Source organism: Trichechus manatus, unplaced genomic scaffold (assembly GCF_000243295.1).
Source record: "Trichechus manatus latirostris isolate Lorelei unplaced genomic scaffold, TriManLat1.0 scaffold00127, whole genome shotgun sequence".
NCBI lineage: Eukaryota > Metazoa > Chordata > Mammalia > Sirenia > Trichechidae > Trichechus > Trichechus manatus.
Window position 1 is genome coordinate 7,532,545 of NW_004444063.1, and position 16,272 is coordinate 7,548,816.

Genomic DNA, 16,272 nt, shown 5'->3' on the forward strand with positions numbered 1-16,272 from the left:
GCAAGTCTCCAAATGTGCCTGTGCCCTAATTAAGGATGAAGTAATTCACCAGTCTTAGGGTTGTTAGGAAAGTAAGGTATAATAAATTATTTCAGACCGCTGTAGTGAATAGTCAGTAACTGCTTTACTAAGTAACATAAGCCTTATAAACATGACCTTGAGGAAATTGTCATATATTACCAAATTTAGTACTATTTATTTCTGGTAAAAACAGGTTCAACAAAGTTCTCCCCATATTTTTAATGGCTAAATTTTGCAGAATTGAGCCTGACTATACTACTTAAAACCTCATCTCAACTAATCACAATATAATAAGGAATATCACATAAATAATAAAAAATATTTATTTCTATAAACTTTGAATTGATAAAAATTAGCTAAATAGGAAACCCTGAACTTTTCAAACGTGCTGACAGCCCACTCCCTTTTTTCTCGTTTTTCCACGTGACTTCCTTTTATCATCATTTGGCAACATCAGAAGTATGTTGTTGTTAGTTGCCTCTGAGTCCCCTCTGACTCATGGCAACTTTATGTATGACAGAATGAAATGTTGTCCGGGCCTACACCATCTTCATGATCATTAATATGTTTTAGTCCATTTTTTGTAGGTATTGTGTCAGTCCATCTCATTCAGGGTTTCCCTCATTTTCGCTGACCTACTAAATGTGATGTCCTTTTCTAGTGATTGCTCTTTCATGATGATATGTCCAAAGTAAGTAAGACAAAGTCACCATCATCGCTTCTAAGGAGCATTTTGGTTGTATTTCTTCTAAGACTTTTGACAGTCAAGGTATATTCAGTATTCTTTGCCAACACCACAATTTGAATGCATCAATTCTTCTCTTATCTTCCTTTTTCATTATCCAGCTTTCACATGCATGTAAGGTGATTGAAAAGACCATGGCTTGGGTCAGGCACACCTTAGTCATCAAAGTGACATTGCTTTTAAAGCTTTATAGAGGTCTTTTGCAACAGACTTTCCCAATACAATATGTTGATTTCTTGACTCTGCTTCCGTAGACATTGATTATTGATCCAAGTAGAATGAAATTATTAACGGCTTCAATTTTTTCTCCATTTTATGATGATGTTTACTGGTCCAGTTGTTAGGATTTTTGTGTTCTTCATGTTCAGGCATAATCCATACTGCAGGCTGTAGTCTTTGACCTTCATCAGTAAGAGCTTCAAATCATCTTCATTTTCGGCAAGCAAGGTTGTTTCATCTGTATGTAGCAGGTTGTTAATGAATCTTCCTCCAGTCCTGATGCTGCATTATTTTTCACATACTCCTGTTTCTCAGATTATTTGTTCAGCATACAGATTGAATAAATAAAGTGAAAAGATTACAACCAAGCCACTTTGCCAGTTTTGAACCACGCAGTGGCCCCTTGTTCTGTTTGAACAACTGCCCCTTGATCCATGTATGGGTTCCATATGAGCACAGTTAGGTATTCTGGAATTCCCATTCTTCATAATGTTATCCGTAATTTGTTATGATCTACATGAAAGTTGATAAACACAGGTAAAATCTTTCTGGTATTCTTTGATTTTGGTAAAGATCCATCTGATAACAGCAATGATATTCCTTATTCCACATTTTCTTTTCAATCTGGTTTAAACTTCTGGTTTAGTCAGGTGTAAAAACAGAAGAAAACTGATAAAGGGTGAGTATAAATTTGATAATGTTTAATGAATGGGGCTGCAAAAGACCAAGTAATAGCAACTGTATTTATCTTTCAAATTTTTTGTTGGTAAAAAACTTTCCGAGAGGAAAAGAAATGACAAGTGTCATTTATTTATTTATTTCCACAGTGTTCAAGGAATTACTTAGTAGGACTGAGCAGGAAAAAGCTGGTGTTCCTCATATTCCCAAAATTGCTGAAAAAAAAAGTAATCGCCATTCAATCCAGGATGTACCAGGAGATATTGAGCAGACATCACAGGAGAAAGGAAATAAGAAAGTTAAAGCAAATACTGTTTCAGGTGGAAGAAACAAAATCAGGAAAATTTTGGATAAAACACGATTTAGTATCTTGCCTCCAAAACTGTTTAGGTAGGTAATACTGGTCAGAGTCATATAGGAATTTTCATATTGACTGTTTTTTTATTTTGGGAGTATGGGAGGTTGGGTAGATTTTGTTTTTTTAAATACAACTAGTGAATCAGAAAAAATTTAAGCAGTACATTAATGCAAAAGAATAAATTCTAACTGTCTCTCCTCACTTGCATGAGGTTACCACTGTTAGATTTGGTATATATTCTTCCATTAACCTATTTTAGAGAAGACTGTCAGATTTCATCTTATGGAATCTGGTTTTCTCTATTTTTGGTCCATTTTCATTCTTCTCATCTGCAAATTTGGACACCTTAAATCTTGGGACACATTCATTGCTACCAGTTTTGGTTTTAATTATCTTTCCCTTTCTAGCAGTGTTTACTCCGTCTTGAATTGTAAAGTTTTCCATTTCCAAAATGGGATATCACCAAAACTAAGTAAAATCTCAAGATATTAAATGTAAATTAAGATCTGTAAAATACTGATGAAATCAGTCCATTCAAGTTCATGATTGAGAATGACTCTAGTATATAGGGGGAGGCAGGGCCAAGATGGTGGAGTAGTCAGATGATTTCGGTGGATGCTCTTACAACAAAGACCCAAAAAAACAAGTGATTCAATTATATATGGCAATCTGGGAGCCCTGAACATCAAAGGCAAAGTTGAGGAACCAGACTGAGTGGGAGGGGGAGGGAGAGATGGTTCGGAAGCAATGAGGAGCTGCCAGACCTGACCCAGCGAGAGCCTGAGCCCTTCAGGCCTAATCAGCTCAGGGGTGAGCAGTGAGGCAAGCAAGAGGCGGTGCTCAGGAGGCACATTTTCAGCACCAGGAGAGACCCAGTACCGGAGAGTCTACATGGCCACTCAGAACCAGTGAGAAGCAGCCCTCATCAGCGAAAGATAAGTAATTGCGTATGACTTACCGCACAGATCAAAAACACCCCTCTTAGGGAAAAACCTCTCTCCCATTTACCTCCCCACTCCCTGCTCTGCACTGGGTCCCGGACCGGCTTCAGCAATTGCCGAGTCCCCTGGGCCGGAAGTAGGATCCGTCATATGCCCGGAGCCATTCTCCCTGCCTTGGAGAGTGAGCAAATTAACAAACGTGAAAAAATAAACTGCCAGCTCCCCTAAGCCAGGAACCCAGGGCAGACACAGCTCCATTGCCTAGGCACAGGCATAAGGGATCCACAGACTTTGAGTGCCTTTCCCCCTGCATAGACTTGTGTGGGCCCATCTCAACAGCTTAGGCCCTCATTACTGCAGTACAACAGGATATATACCAGAAGTCTAACTTCAACTGTTTCAGCTGTGAAGTGGCAGGTTCTTTGCCCATTAAGCAAGGTCTTCACCTACCCACATCAGGGGCCTGAGGACTGGTGGCTCCACCCACACCACCTAGCCACCTGTGATAGAGGCCCATGAATAAGAGGTGCCCCTCAGTCCTTAGAGCCAACAGAATTAGCTGCTCATAGTCTGGCTGCAAAACCCACCCACCTACACACTCTAGGGAACAGGGACACGCCTTCCTCCTGGACGCTTGAGGGCTGCCATCATCCGCCTGCCTTGCTCAGAGTGTGTCCCCCTGCTGCAGCCAGATGCCTATGCCTGTCTAGGACTGTAAGTGAGAGCCTACACCACACACTCGGTGGCTATCTACCTGGGCACCTGAGCTGAATCCATGCAGGAGAAGTGGGCAGACTCCTGAGCTCACATACCTACTAACAGATCTAACCGCCTAGTGACAGGACATCAGAGCTTCAAGGGTGCCAATAATCAAACTGGCTCATACAAGCAGCCTATTTGAGCATATCAAAAGAAAACGAGGCTAGGACACAGTAAGCAAACATAAAATAAATAAATATAGTAACTTAGTGATGGCTTGGAGACAACAGTCAGTATCAAATCGCATAAATAGGCAATCCATGATGGCTTCAGCCAGCTCCCAAAATAAAGAATCTAGAAATTTTCCAGAGGAGGAAAATTTCTTGGAATTACCAGAGGCAGAATACAAAAGATTAATATACAGAACTCTTCAAGAAATTAGGAAGGAAATTAATCAAAATGCAGAACATGCAATAGAGGAAATTAAAAAGATTAGAGAAGAGCATAATGACAAATTTAACAGGTTGCAAGAATCCTAGAGAGACAGCAATCAGAAATCCAGAAGATTAACAATAAAATGTCAGAATTAGACAACTCAATAGAAAGTCATAAGAGCAGAGTTGAGGCAATGGCAGTCAGAATTAGTGAGATTGAAGATAAAGCACTTGACACCAATTTACTTGAGGAAAAATCAGATAAAAGGATTTTAAAAAATGAAGAAACCCTAAGAATTATGTAGGACTGTATCAAGAGGAATGACCTATGAGTGATTGGAGGGGATAACAGGAACTACAGAGAGAATTGTTGAAGATTTGTTGGCAGAAAACTTCCCTGATATCGTGAAAGATGACAAGATATCTATCCAAGATGCTCATCGAACCCCACATAAGGTAGATCCCAAAAGAAAGTTACCAAGACATATTATAATCAAACTTGCCAAAACCAAAGATAGAGAATTTTAAGAGCAACTAGAGAGACGAAAAATCATTTACAAAGAGAGTCAATAAGAATAAGCTCAGACTACTCAGCAGAAAACATGCAGGCAAGAAGGCAATGGGATGACATATATAAAGCCTTGATGGAAAAAAACTGCCAGCCAAGAATTATGTATCCAGCAAAACTGTCTCTCAAATATGATGGCGAAATTAGGGCATTTCCAGATAAACAGAAGTTTAGGGAATTTGAAAAAACCAAACCGAAATTACAACAAATACTAAAGGGAGTCCTTCAGTTAGAAAATCAGTAACATCAGATAGCAAACCAAGACTAGAACACAGGACAGAGCAACCAGATATCAACCCAGGTAGGGGAGTCACAAAAGTAAATCAAAGCTAAAACACTGAAAATAGGGAAACAGATGTCAATATGTAAAAGATGACAACAGTAAAACAAAAAAGAGGGGCTTAAAAGATGTAGACATAGATTTTTCATATGGAGAGGAAGTCAAGGCGGTATAAAGAAATAAAAGACTGGTATAAACTTAGAAAAATAAGGGTAAATATTAAGGTAACCTCAAAGGAAACTAACAATCCTACAAGTCTAGAAAAATATAAACGATTCAGCAAACACAAAATCAACAACAGTGAAAAAGATGAAAAGAAAATACTTAAAAACAACTCAGCACAGAAAATTAAGTGGAACAAAGAAACTGAACGACACACAAAAAGACATTAAAATGAGCATGACTCTAGTATATATTCTAAATGTACATTTTATATTGTCTGATTTCTGAAGCAATCACAAAAGTTCTAATCAAGTATAGTACTTAGCACATAGTAGGCACTCAAATATTTGTTGAATACATTAAGGCAATGGATCAGTGAAAGAAAGAAAATATTTACTCAGCCCCTGATAAACTCCTGGCATTGTGTCAGGTGATAGTTACAGAGCTGAAAAGAGATAGTCTCTACCTCTAAAGAATTCATAGTAGGAGCCCTTTATTCCATCACATGTTTATTATATGCTAGACACAATGCCAGGAGATACAAAGGTGAATAGGGCAAGTTTCTTGTCCTCTAAGAGCTAATAGTCTAAAAGGGAAAGCAGGCAAATGACAAAGTTCTTATATTACAGCGTGATAAATGTTTTGACAAAGAGGCAGGTGCAAGCTTGGTAAGTTTGAATAGGAGGTGTGTTTGCTTGTGCCTGCCTAGAGATGACCTAAGAGGTAAGTAAATGCTAGATTATGAGGGACCTTTAATATTATGCCAAGAATATGGACTTTATCATGTCATGATAGGGAGCCATGGAAAGCATATGCTGTGATAAAATTTGTTCTTTTAGGAAGACCTCTCTGAGACCTGTGTGAGTGGCTTGGTGTCAAAGGTATAGTGTAGTTCACAGTGACAGTGATAGCAAGGAGACCAATTAGGAGGCAACTTGAACTCAGTAAGGGTCGGCTCTCCTCATTTACATAGTTAAAAATTTGTTAAGATTTCTTGATCAGAAAATGCTCTTCTTGAGTTCTTATTTCTAGTCAGAGAAACACATTTGCTATTCATTCAGTTTGGGGCTCACAGAGGATTGAAATATCCCTAGGTCTGTTCTTAGTCACTCGTTTCTAGAAAGTTTATTACCGTAATCATTCCTTTTCTGAGTAGCTACTCCTCTTGAGTTGAGTGGTTTGTAAAAATCGTAACTTTAATATGTCAGAATTCTTTAACATTGAATATACTGTAGTGTAACAGGAACATAGCAAATGCTGTAAGAAAATGGGATTGAGTGAGGAGAATTTAGAGGATGCCAGTCCATGTTGAAGAGGTTGTGAGCAGTTTGATGCAACTAGAAGTCTGAATGAAGGCATTGAGGAAAAGGGAAAGGACTGGAGGACCAAAAGGCAGAAAAGAGATCACAAAGGGAATTAATTCCTCAGGAAGTAATGCACTAAGTTCCATTTCCAGAAACTTTGGTTAGTTTTGTCTGAAATACACATATCTTTTTTAACTGGATTTTATTTTGACTGGTGACACAATTATGATATAGCCCATCTAATTTAGTTGTGTCATCTAAAACAGAGAGCATTGTGATTGTAATTGACTTCAGCTTGTTAGTGTCACATTCCAACCAGCTAAACTCAAGTTTCAGACAGCTAACATCAATATCTGATGTCCATAGCTTCTCTTTGGGGAGTGAGAATTGGTTACCTCTTGGATTCTATCTTTGCTTACAGCAGGAGGCATGGAAATGGAGGTGTCCAGGAGCAGTCAGTTAGGTATTTTCAAGCATTATTACTTTATATTGGTACCCAAAAATGAAAGCTCTGGTAGGAATAGTTTAACTTATACTCAGAAGGGATTTTTTTTTTAATTTAATTATTTTTCTTTTATTAGTCAACAAGCTTTCATTGAGTCTCTTGCTTTGTGCCAACAGGAAGCTGTGGGCTATAAATACAGACTTGAATAAGACGCTGCCCTTCAGGAGTTCATATTAAATTGACTCTCTTCTAAACATGTTTTCAGTGAAGTAAAATACAAATAATTTCAACCACATAAAGTCCCCAAAATAGATATTTTAATAGAAATTGTAAAGGTTTGTGGAGCCTGTTTCGTTGGGAGGAACTGATTTGTCATTTTACCTTTCAAGTTAGTTATTTTCTATTTTGGGGAATTTATGTTCTATTTTTTGGCACTTAATCATTTGAAATTAATTCAGCCAACCTCTTTTGCAACACAAAAGATTACATATTATACTTTAGACATAAAGAACTCTTAAGGATCAATTAGGAAATATCACTAGAACTTCGATAGAAAAACAGGCATAAAACATGAATCAAATCTTCAGCATTGATAATAATCAAGGATATATAATTTAAAACAAGATATCATTTATTCATCAAAGATTGTCAAAGACGGATTAGTGAGGAGCAGAATTGACAAGGTAAGATACATGATAAGCTCTGACTACTCTGGGGATATAAAATGATACAAACTTTCTATAAAGCATTTTAACAATTTTGTATTAAGAGCTTTAAAATGGCCATATTCTTTAATTCAGTAATTCCATTTCTAATAATAATTAGTTGAAGATTTATGTATAGATGTCATTAGTTCTGTTATCTGTAATAAAGCAAAATTGGAAACATTCTAAATGCTCAACTACAAGAGATTGCTTAATTGTGCTGTATATCACAAAATAACTGGAAGGAAAAATATCAAAATGTTGATCTTATTTATCTCTAAGATGTGTTTTATAGGTAATTTTTCCCTCTGTTTCTTGCTTTCTTTCTTCCTATCTGTACTTTTCACATTTTCTACTTTGAATACTTGTGATTTTTTAGTTGGAAAAAAAATTTATTAATGAGTTCAGTTCCACAATTTCTGAGTATCCCCTGTGTGCTAGATCTCTATGGGAGGGACCCAAGAAGAATGAAACTTGGTCTCTGCTTTTATCACTTCTCTAAGAGTAGAGGAGTAGAGGAGCAGTTGTCTTAGAAATACAGTAATAAAGAATGTCTGCATATGTGAGAGGAGCAAAGAAAGAATGTAAGGAATGAACAGATGCAACCACTCCTCACTTATCTACATGGTTAAGTTTCAAAGACCAGGTTGTTATGCAAAAATCAGCATTATGTGAAAATGGAGGATGACCACATCAGATTACAAAATGGTGGACGACTACATCACTACATAACTGCCAAACCACTGAGGATCATGGCCCAGCCAAGTTGACACATAACCTTAACCATCACAGGCAGCGTTACTCTCACCTTGCACCTTGGTGTTCAGTACTGCCAGATGAACGTTGTTAATGCGCAGAATAGTCAGTAGATATTTTTACTATTGTCATAAATGTGAAATGTCGGATAATGAGATAGTCAATAAGTGAGGAGTAGGTGTAGTTGAGATAAGAATAAAATCCCTAAGCACAACTGGACTAAACCAAAGCTAAGAAATTTCCTCAATACAACCAAACACTTAGAGGGACAGAGTAGTAGGGGCGGGGGTCTGGGGACCATGGTTCCAGGGGGACATCTAGGTCAATTGGCATAACAAAGTTTATTAAGAAAATGTTCTGCATCCCACTTTGGTGAGTGGTGTCTGGGGTCGTAAAAGCTAGCAAGCGGCCGTCAATTGGTCCCAGCCCACCTGGAGCAAAGGAGAATGAAGAACACCAAGGACACAAGGAAAATATTAGCCCAAGAGACAAAAGGACCACATAAACCAGAGACTTCATCAGCCTGAGACCAGAAGAACTAGATGGTGCCTGGCTACCACCAAGGACCACCCTGCCAGGGAACACAGCAGAGAGTCCTGATGGAGCAGGAGAAGAGTGGGGTGCAGAGCTCAAATTTAGTAAAAAGACCAGACGTAATGGTTAGATTGAGACTGGAGGGACCCCAGAAGACATGACCCCCAGGCTCTTTGTTAGCTGAAAACTAAAACCATTCCCGAAGCCAACTCTTCAGACGAAGGTTCGACTGGACTATGGGACATAAAATGATACTCGTGAAGAGTGTGCTGCTTAGCTCAACTAGATACGTGAGACTAAATGGGCAGCTTCTGTCCAAAGGTAAGATGGGAAGGCAGAGAGGGTCAGGAGCTGGTTGAATGGACGTGGGAAATGCCGGGTGGAAAGGAGGAGTGTGTTGTCACAGTATAGGGAGAGCAACTAGGGCCACATAACAATGTGTAACTTTTTGTGAGAGACTAACTTGAATTGTAAACTTGCACTTACAGCACAACAATAAAAAAATAAATAAAATAAAATCCCTAGCCATGATGTAATTTTAAAATATAAGAAAGTTTCTGAAAATTAGAAATGAAAAAAATTATATTGATTTTTAATAACATCTGTAAATTGAGACAGTGTGGTTTTTGCTGACCTATTTCACAATTCAGGAAATTCGGATCTTCCATTGTTTTTCCTCACCCAGATATTTTTTTGTTTTTTTAATCACAAATTATCTAAATACCATTTTTACATATTCATTGTAGCAGCTCCAAAGTAGACTGCCTTGCTTGCTTACTGAAATTTTTTTTTTTTTTGTCACTATTTCTCGTCATTGTTCTTTCTTTGTTTCCTTTTAATATCGGGATCGTTTTTTATTTGCATATTAAAAATATTTAGGTGGCTTTTAAAGTTTCATAATGTGAAACTAAAATATACTTTTATTCTGAGTAAATTTACTGTTAGAGAATTGTTGAGGTATTTTTCAAAAATACCTTTTTCTGTTAAACTGCATCACCTTCTCAGGAGACTATTTTGATAAGATGTGACATAATTAGTTGCAAATGGGTTTTATCATTTCAGCTTCCAAACAAGTATGGATATTTTGCCAGTTAAATACTATTTCATTCATATCATAGCATGGGTTATACATTTTAGTATAGTTTTCATTGATACATGCTTACACCTTAATTACCATGAATTTATAACCAGCATTATATTAGTAGGTTTATAGTATCATGCTTGTTGATTATTAAAAAGCAGAAATAATGTTAATAATATCAGTGAGAGATATAAGGACTTTTAGTGTTTCATGCATTTCTCTTTGTCTCTATTCCAACTTGCCTCAACTGATGCAGCTAATTTCCTTTAACAAAAAATTGTAACTTTTTAACATTGTTAAAATTGCTTCTACTTTGATCATTAGTACGACTGCTGATCTGTTTAATCTTTAAAGGTTTGATTCCTTGGATTCAGTTACCTGACTTTCTTAGTGCAAAAATGATGGGCTTGTCTTCAGAAATCCACTAATGACTCTTTTTTTTAAAAAAAAAAAAAAAAAAACTTTGTTTTTTACATAATTTAAACCACAAAGCTGTGAATAAAATAATCTGTGAAAGTCCCTTCTCTGTTTTTTTTTTTTTTTCCTCTTACCTAACCTCAAAACATTTAGTTCTGATCTCTAGGTCTTCAAACCTAATTATCAAAACCAACTTAGCATAAGCACAAATTACTTATCAAATATGGAATTTCCTTTGCCTTATCAGTAAATTTAGACTGCCTTCTCTCCCTTTGAAAAGCATTTCCTATTTCTGTGGTGCTACCCTGTCCTGTAGGATCTCTGTGAGTTGGAATGGACTCAACTGCAGTGGGTTGGTTTTAGTTTTTTTATCCCCACTACCCCTTCTGTTTTTTAATATGAATTGCTTAAAAAAAAATTCTGCTTCCTAGGTTTGTACTGTTCCCATTTATTTTTGGTAAAAGTGCTTCACTGTCATCTTTAAAATAGGAGTTTTAGTTTACTTTGTTCTCAAGTTACGTTTTGTTCCATTCTAGAGTCAGTGAAGAACCTGCATGTCATTTGGTCATGATAATAGCAATAACAACTGCCATTTTTTACAATATGCCACTTGCTGTGCCAAAATGTTTGCCTTCATTATCTGATTTAATCCTTACAGTAGTTCTGGGGGAGTCCTGGTGAATAGATAGTATTATTCCCATTTTGCAGATGAGGAAACCAAGATCAAGAGAGAAAAAGAGATTTGCCTGAGGTTACATGGCTAGTAACCCAGGTCTGTCTGACACTGAAGCTTGCTCTTGAAATACTAATCTTCGCTCTCTTCCACGCCTTCATGCCCTTCCCTGCTCCTTGGCTCTCTTTCTTGTTCTGGCCCTCCCTTCGTTGTCTCACTGTTAACAGTCCTTTAGCCACTCTACTCTCCATTTTGCTTAGTTTCCTAATCTACCTAAATCCTGTATTTTATTCCTAACGTATTCTGAATGTATCCCGTATCACTCATTTTTAAGACAGTGTCTTAATCCTTTCATTGAGAATAGGTAAAGTATTCTGTGATATTTCTGTTGGTATATATAACAAGTAGGAGGTAAAAGACCACATTGTATCAAATGTAGATAGTAATTAATATTAACTGAAAGCATTGGTTTTAAAATAAGCACAGCCTTTTTAAGTAGGTAGTATTTTGGTTGTTGGTGCTGATGGAAATTTTTTTTTTTCATTGCTATACTGTTCTTATAGGGCTGTTTTACTTTAAAATTAATTTTTTGAGGTATCTAAAACAAGTCACAGAGTTGTGTTTCTTTGGTTTTATTTTTTCCCTTAGATGAATTGAGAGTTGCTTATGTAACATGTTTAAATATTTTAAAGAAAGAGTATTTTGTTTGCTTAAATATGATCACTTAACTGATACTTGTTTTTGAAACCTTTAAAGGGAATTAATTCTAGCTTACTTGGTTTTTGCCTTGGTTTTGGTGTTCTCCAGGAAACAGTCAAATAATTAGACTTCAATTAATGTGCCCTTAGAATAAAGTTTTGGAGCCCTGGTGGCGCAGTGGTTAAGAGCTCAGCTGCTAACCAAAAGGTCAGCAGTTGGAATCCACCAGCTATTCCTTGGAAACCCTATGGGGCAGTTCTGCTCTGTCCTGTAGAGTCGCTATGAGTCAGAATCAACTCGATGACAATGGGTTTGATTTTTTTTAGAATAAAGGTGAGAGACTATAGATTTTTTCCTTCTATTTTCATTTTTTGCTCTCCTTTCTCCTTTCTTTTTGTTACATACTTTAGTTGTTCTTTGTTGTTATTTTCTGTGCCATCTTCCTATTATCTTTTCCCTATTCTTACCAGTTTTGGCAATTTGCAGGTCATTTGAGTGTATGTTTAAAGACCTCTCATTTTGTCGCTTGAACTTGACTCCATTGTTACCTACAAATGCCATATTTTTAGTTTAGGTTTAACACAACTTCATTCTTGCCTAGAAGGCTGCCAAGATTTTCTGTTATGAGAGAGAGATTGCCTTGCTGTGGTGTGGCTGTGCAGTGTTGGATATATAAATATACTAGTATGTATACATATACAGGCATATCTTGGATATATTGTGGGTTCAGTTTCAGACCACCGCAATAAAGTGAATCACAAGAATTTTTTTGTTTCCTAGGGCATATAAAAGTTATGTTTACACTATACTGTAGTCTACTAAGTATGCAATTGCATTATGTATTAAAAAAAAAGGACATACCTTAATTAAAAAATGCTTACTGCTAAAAATGCAGACCGTCATCTGAGCCTCCAGTGAGTCATAATCTTTTTGCTGGTGGAGGGTCTTGCCTTGATGTTGATGGCTGCTGACTAATCAGGCTGGTGGTTGCTGAAGGTTGGGGTGGCTGTGGCAGTTTCTTAAAATAAGACACCAATGAAGTTTGCTGCATCAATTGACTCTTCCTTTCACAAAAGGTTTCTCTGTAGCATGCAGTACTGTTTGATAGCATTTTACCCACAGTAGAACTTCTTTCAAAATTGGAGTCAGTACTCTCAAACCCTGCTGCTGCTTTATCAACTAAGTTTATGTAATATTCTAAATCCTTTGTTGTCATTTCAACAATGCTGACAGCATCTTCACTAGGAGTAGATTCCATCTCAAGAAACCACTTTCTTTGCTCATCCATAAGACATAAGTCCTATCCATTAAAGTTTTGTAGTGAGATTGCAGCAGTTCAATCACATCTTCAGAGTCTGCTTCTAATTATAGTTCTCTTACTATTTCTTCACTTGGCTAACTGGCTCAAGAGGTCTAGCTTTTGGCCTGTCTTAGGTTTCGACATGTCTTCCTCACTAAGCTTAATCATTTCTAGCTTTTAATTTAAAGTGAGAGACATGCGACTCTTCCTTCCACTTGAACACTTAGAGGCCATTGCAGGGTTATTAATTGGCCTAATTTCAATATTGTCGTGTCTCAGGGAATAGGGAGGCCTGGGGTGGGGGTCGGGGGGAGAGACGGGGGAACAGCCCATTGATGGAGCAGCCGGAACAGATACATTTATTAAGTTTGCTGTCTTACAGGAGCATGGTTTGTGGCACCCCCAAAACAATTACAGTAGTAACATCAAAGATCACTGATCACAGATCACTATAACAGATATAATAATAATGAAAAAGTTTAAAACATTGAGAGAATTACCAAAAGTGACAGAGACACGAAGTGAGCACATGCTATTGGAAAAAGTGCTGATAGACTTGCTCGATGCAGGGCTGCCACAAACCTTCAATTTGTAAAAAATGCAGTATCTGTGAAGCACAATAAAGCAAAGCACAATAAAATGAGGCATGCCTGTGTTAGTGTCCACTGAAGGCGATAGATTTCAAGGGTTCCCTAAACACTCAGGTTCAATTTCTCTACCAAAACAAGTAGAAAGTAAATATGACTATTTCTTGATGATACAGCAGAATTACTGAAATGTTTAAGTTAAATATTATTGGAGTATAATTGTTAAAAACATCTTTTATTGGTATTTTCATCATTACAGATATCCTGTTCTTTTTAAAAATCGTTATAATATTTTAATCTAATTTTCAAAATCACCACTTTGAATTGGTTCTATTATGCTTCGGTGCGCAGAGAACAGAAGTGTTTACTATTAAGTGTCTCAAATGCTTTGAAGTGATTTGTGACATTCTTTTGAAGTGATGGAGGCCTGAGCCAGTCACAGGATGACAGCATTGTGGGGACAAGACATTGTAGGCACAGTCTGGCTATAATGCCAATTCCTGGAACACTCTCATCCAGCAGCCCAGATCTCCTGCAGCCTACCACCAGCATGTTGGATTTCTCTAATCCTTCAGGTAATTTTTGTATGTGATTTTATATAGCCATATTGGTCCCAAGTGAATAAATGAGTCTCATGCAGCAAGTACTAGATTTGCATGCAGCTTTCTTCTCTCACCTCTACATTAGAACTCAATACAAAAAGCTAAAGGGAGGATTGTCTTTTAATCTCAGATAAAATGGTACTTCCTCCAAAATGAAATAAAAATACATAAAGAAGAGACTACCTCTGACCACAGATTTAGTAATCCTAATCCAAGCAATGGGATGAACGCAGACACACTTTGCTTAGCCAAGAAACATGCTATCCAGGATGTGCAAGAATATATAAGGCAGATTATTTTAATAAAAGCAGTCTCACTTATCTTCCTTTGTGATATATAGAAATGTGTTAGTAATTGTCTAAAAGCACTCATTTCCTCCCAATAGCTGAAGCTAAAGTTATTCATCTTGTCCAGTACTTCTGTCAAAGTGCTGTAGCATCTTTTTCATTGTTGTTCATACTTTCAGTGCGGGACCCCAAGTTAATTTTTCTGCCATCTGTTCATTTCCAGAGACAGGAATTGTCATTTAACTGTATAATCTAAGATTTTGTTACAGTGAAAAAAAGCTTTGACTTTAGAGAATTAATTATATATATATATATCACTTGAAAGCATGAAGTGGCTTTCAGTAAAAGATATATGCAATTAAAAACTGAAATACATAATCAGGTGCAAAAAAGAGGAAAAAATAGACTTCCACAAAGATTGGTTTAGTTGTGTTTCAGTGTCTTATTTTTAATATATATATTTTACTGTGTTTTAGCTGAAAGTTTGCACAGGAGATTGTGTTCCCATTTAACAATTTTCATATGAATTGTTCCATGACATTGGTTATAATTTTCACAATGTGTCAACATTCTCATTATTTTCATTCTATTTGTTCTGTTTCCATCAATCTAGCTTTCTTTCCCCTCCTTGTCTTTTCATCTTTGCTTTTGGGTAAATGTTGACCGTTTGGTCTCATATAGTTGATTGCTTAAGGGAGCACATTACTCATGGGTGATAATATTTTATAAGCCAATCTATTATTTGGCTGCAAGGTGACTGACCTCCAGGAGTAGCTTCAGTGCCCAGTTCAAAGGATATCTTAAGGTGATAGTTTTGGGGATTCCTCTAGTCTCTATTGGTCCAGTAGGCCTGGCCTTTTTTAGGAATTTGAATTGTTCTGTTTTTCTCCCATTCTATCCAGGACCTTCTATTGTGTCCCTGGTCAGCGTCATTTTTGACAGAAGGTTCCTAGCAGCTAGTGTAAAAAGGAAGCTCCAGCAATTACACAAACCTCGGTACTAGAAAAGGAGAAAATATAAGTGTAGTAGTAAACTTCATGTTTTATTATAGCAACTTAAACAAAAGTCCTAGGACTTAACATAAAATACACTGCTTGGTGTAGGTCATTCTGCACATCGTTTCTTTCCTGGATTATTTCATTTGCTTCTTAACCACCGGAGACATTACTAAACCCGATACTCTGTCTTTGACACATCTCACTCTGTGTGGCTGCCAGAGTTGTTTCTAGAACAAAGATCTTAATGAGTCATTACTTTGCTTAGTAGTTTTCATTGATTTCTGCATTAGTCAAGGTTCAAGCATGAGACAGAATCCACTCCAGTTGTTTGATCAGAGAATTTAGTATAAGGAATTGTTACCAAGGTATATAAAATTAACTGTTAACCTGAAAGGGTAAAAAAGCCAAGCTATCACAGAGGCAGGAAAACTGCAGACTGGATTCAGCATCTGATACGTGAAAGAAATGCCACTACCAGGGTTAAGAAGTGTTACCTGAATGGTGCATGAACAAAAAGCTCATAGGAGAAAGCAAAGGAGCCAGCCCCTTCTTCCTTCTTAGCCTTGCAGTCTACCTCCGGTGCCGCCTGTTGACAGAACCTAAGAGGGAGACAGCTAGCAAAGAAGAAATGTGGTTTGCACAGTCTCAGCCCCAGCATCATAAGGCAGAGTATAAGTGGGTCTAGAGCCGAAAGACAATAACTTAGTAACTGTCGGTGCTTACCCTCCACAGCATTATTTATAAACCTCCTTTCTAGTCTCCTATTCTGCGTTTCTCCCC

General features: G+C 37.1%; 1 protein-coding gene across 9 annotated transcripts in view; it reads left to right on the forward strand.

The window, feature by feature from the left end:
- The window catches only part of RAPGEF6 (Rap guanine nucleotide exchange factor 6), a 266,914-nt gene that overhangs the window by 192,025 nt on the left and 58,617 nt on the right, over nt 1-16,272 (forward strand). For all 9 annotated transcript variants that reach the window (XM_004384759.2, XM_023739016.1, XM_023739009.1 and 6 more), the window contains 2 exons: nt 1,813-2,053; nt 14,023-14,180. In XM_004384759.2, coding sequence (XP_004384816.1) covers nt 1,813-2,053; nt 14,023-14,180 — 399 coding nt within the window. The remainder of the gene's footprint in view (nt 1-1,812; nt 2,054-14,022; nt 14,181-16,272) is intronic.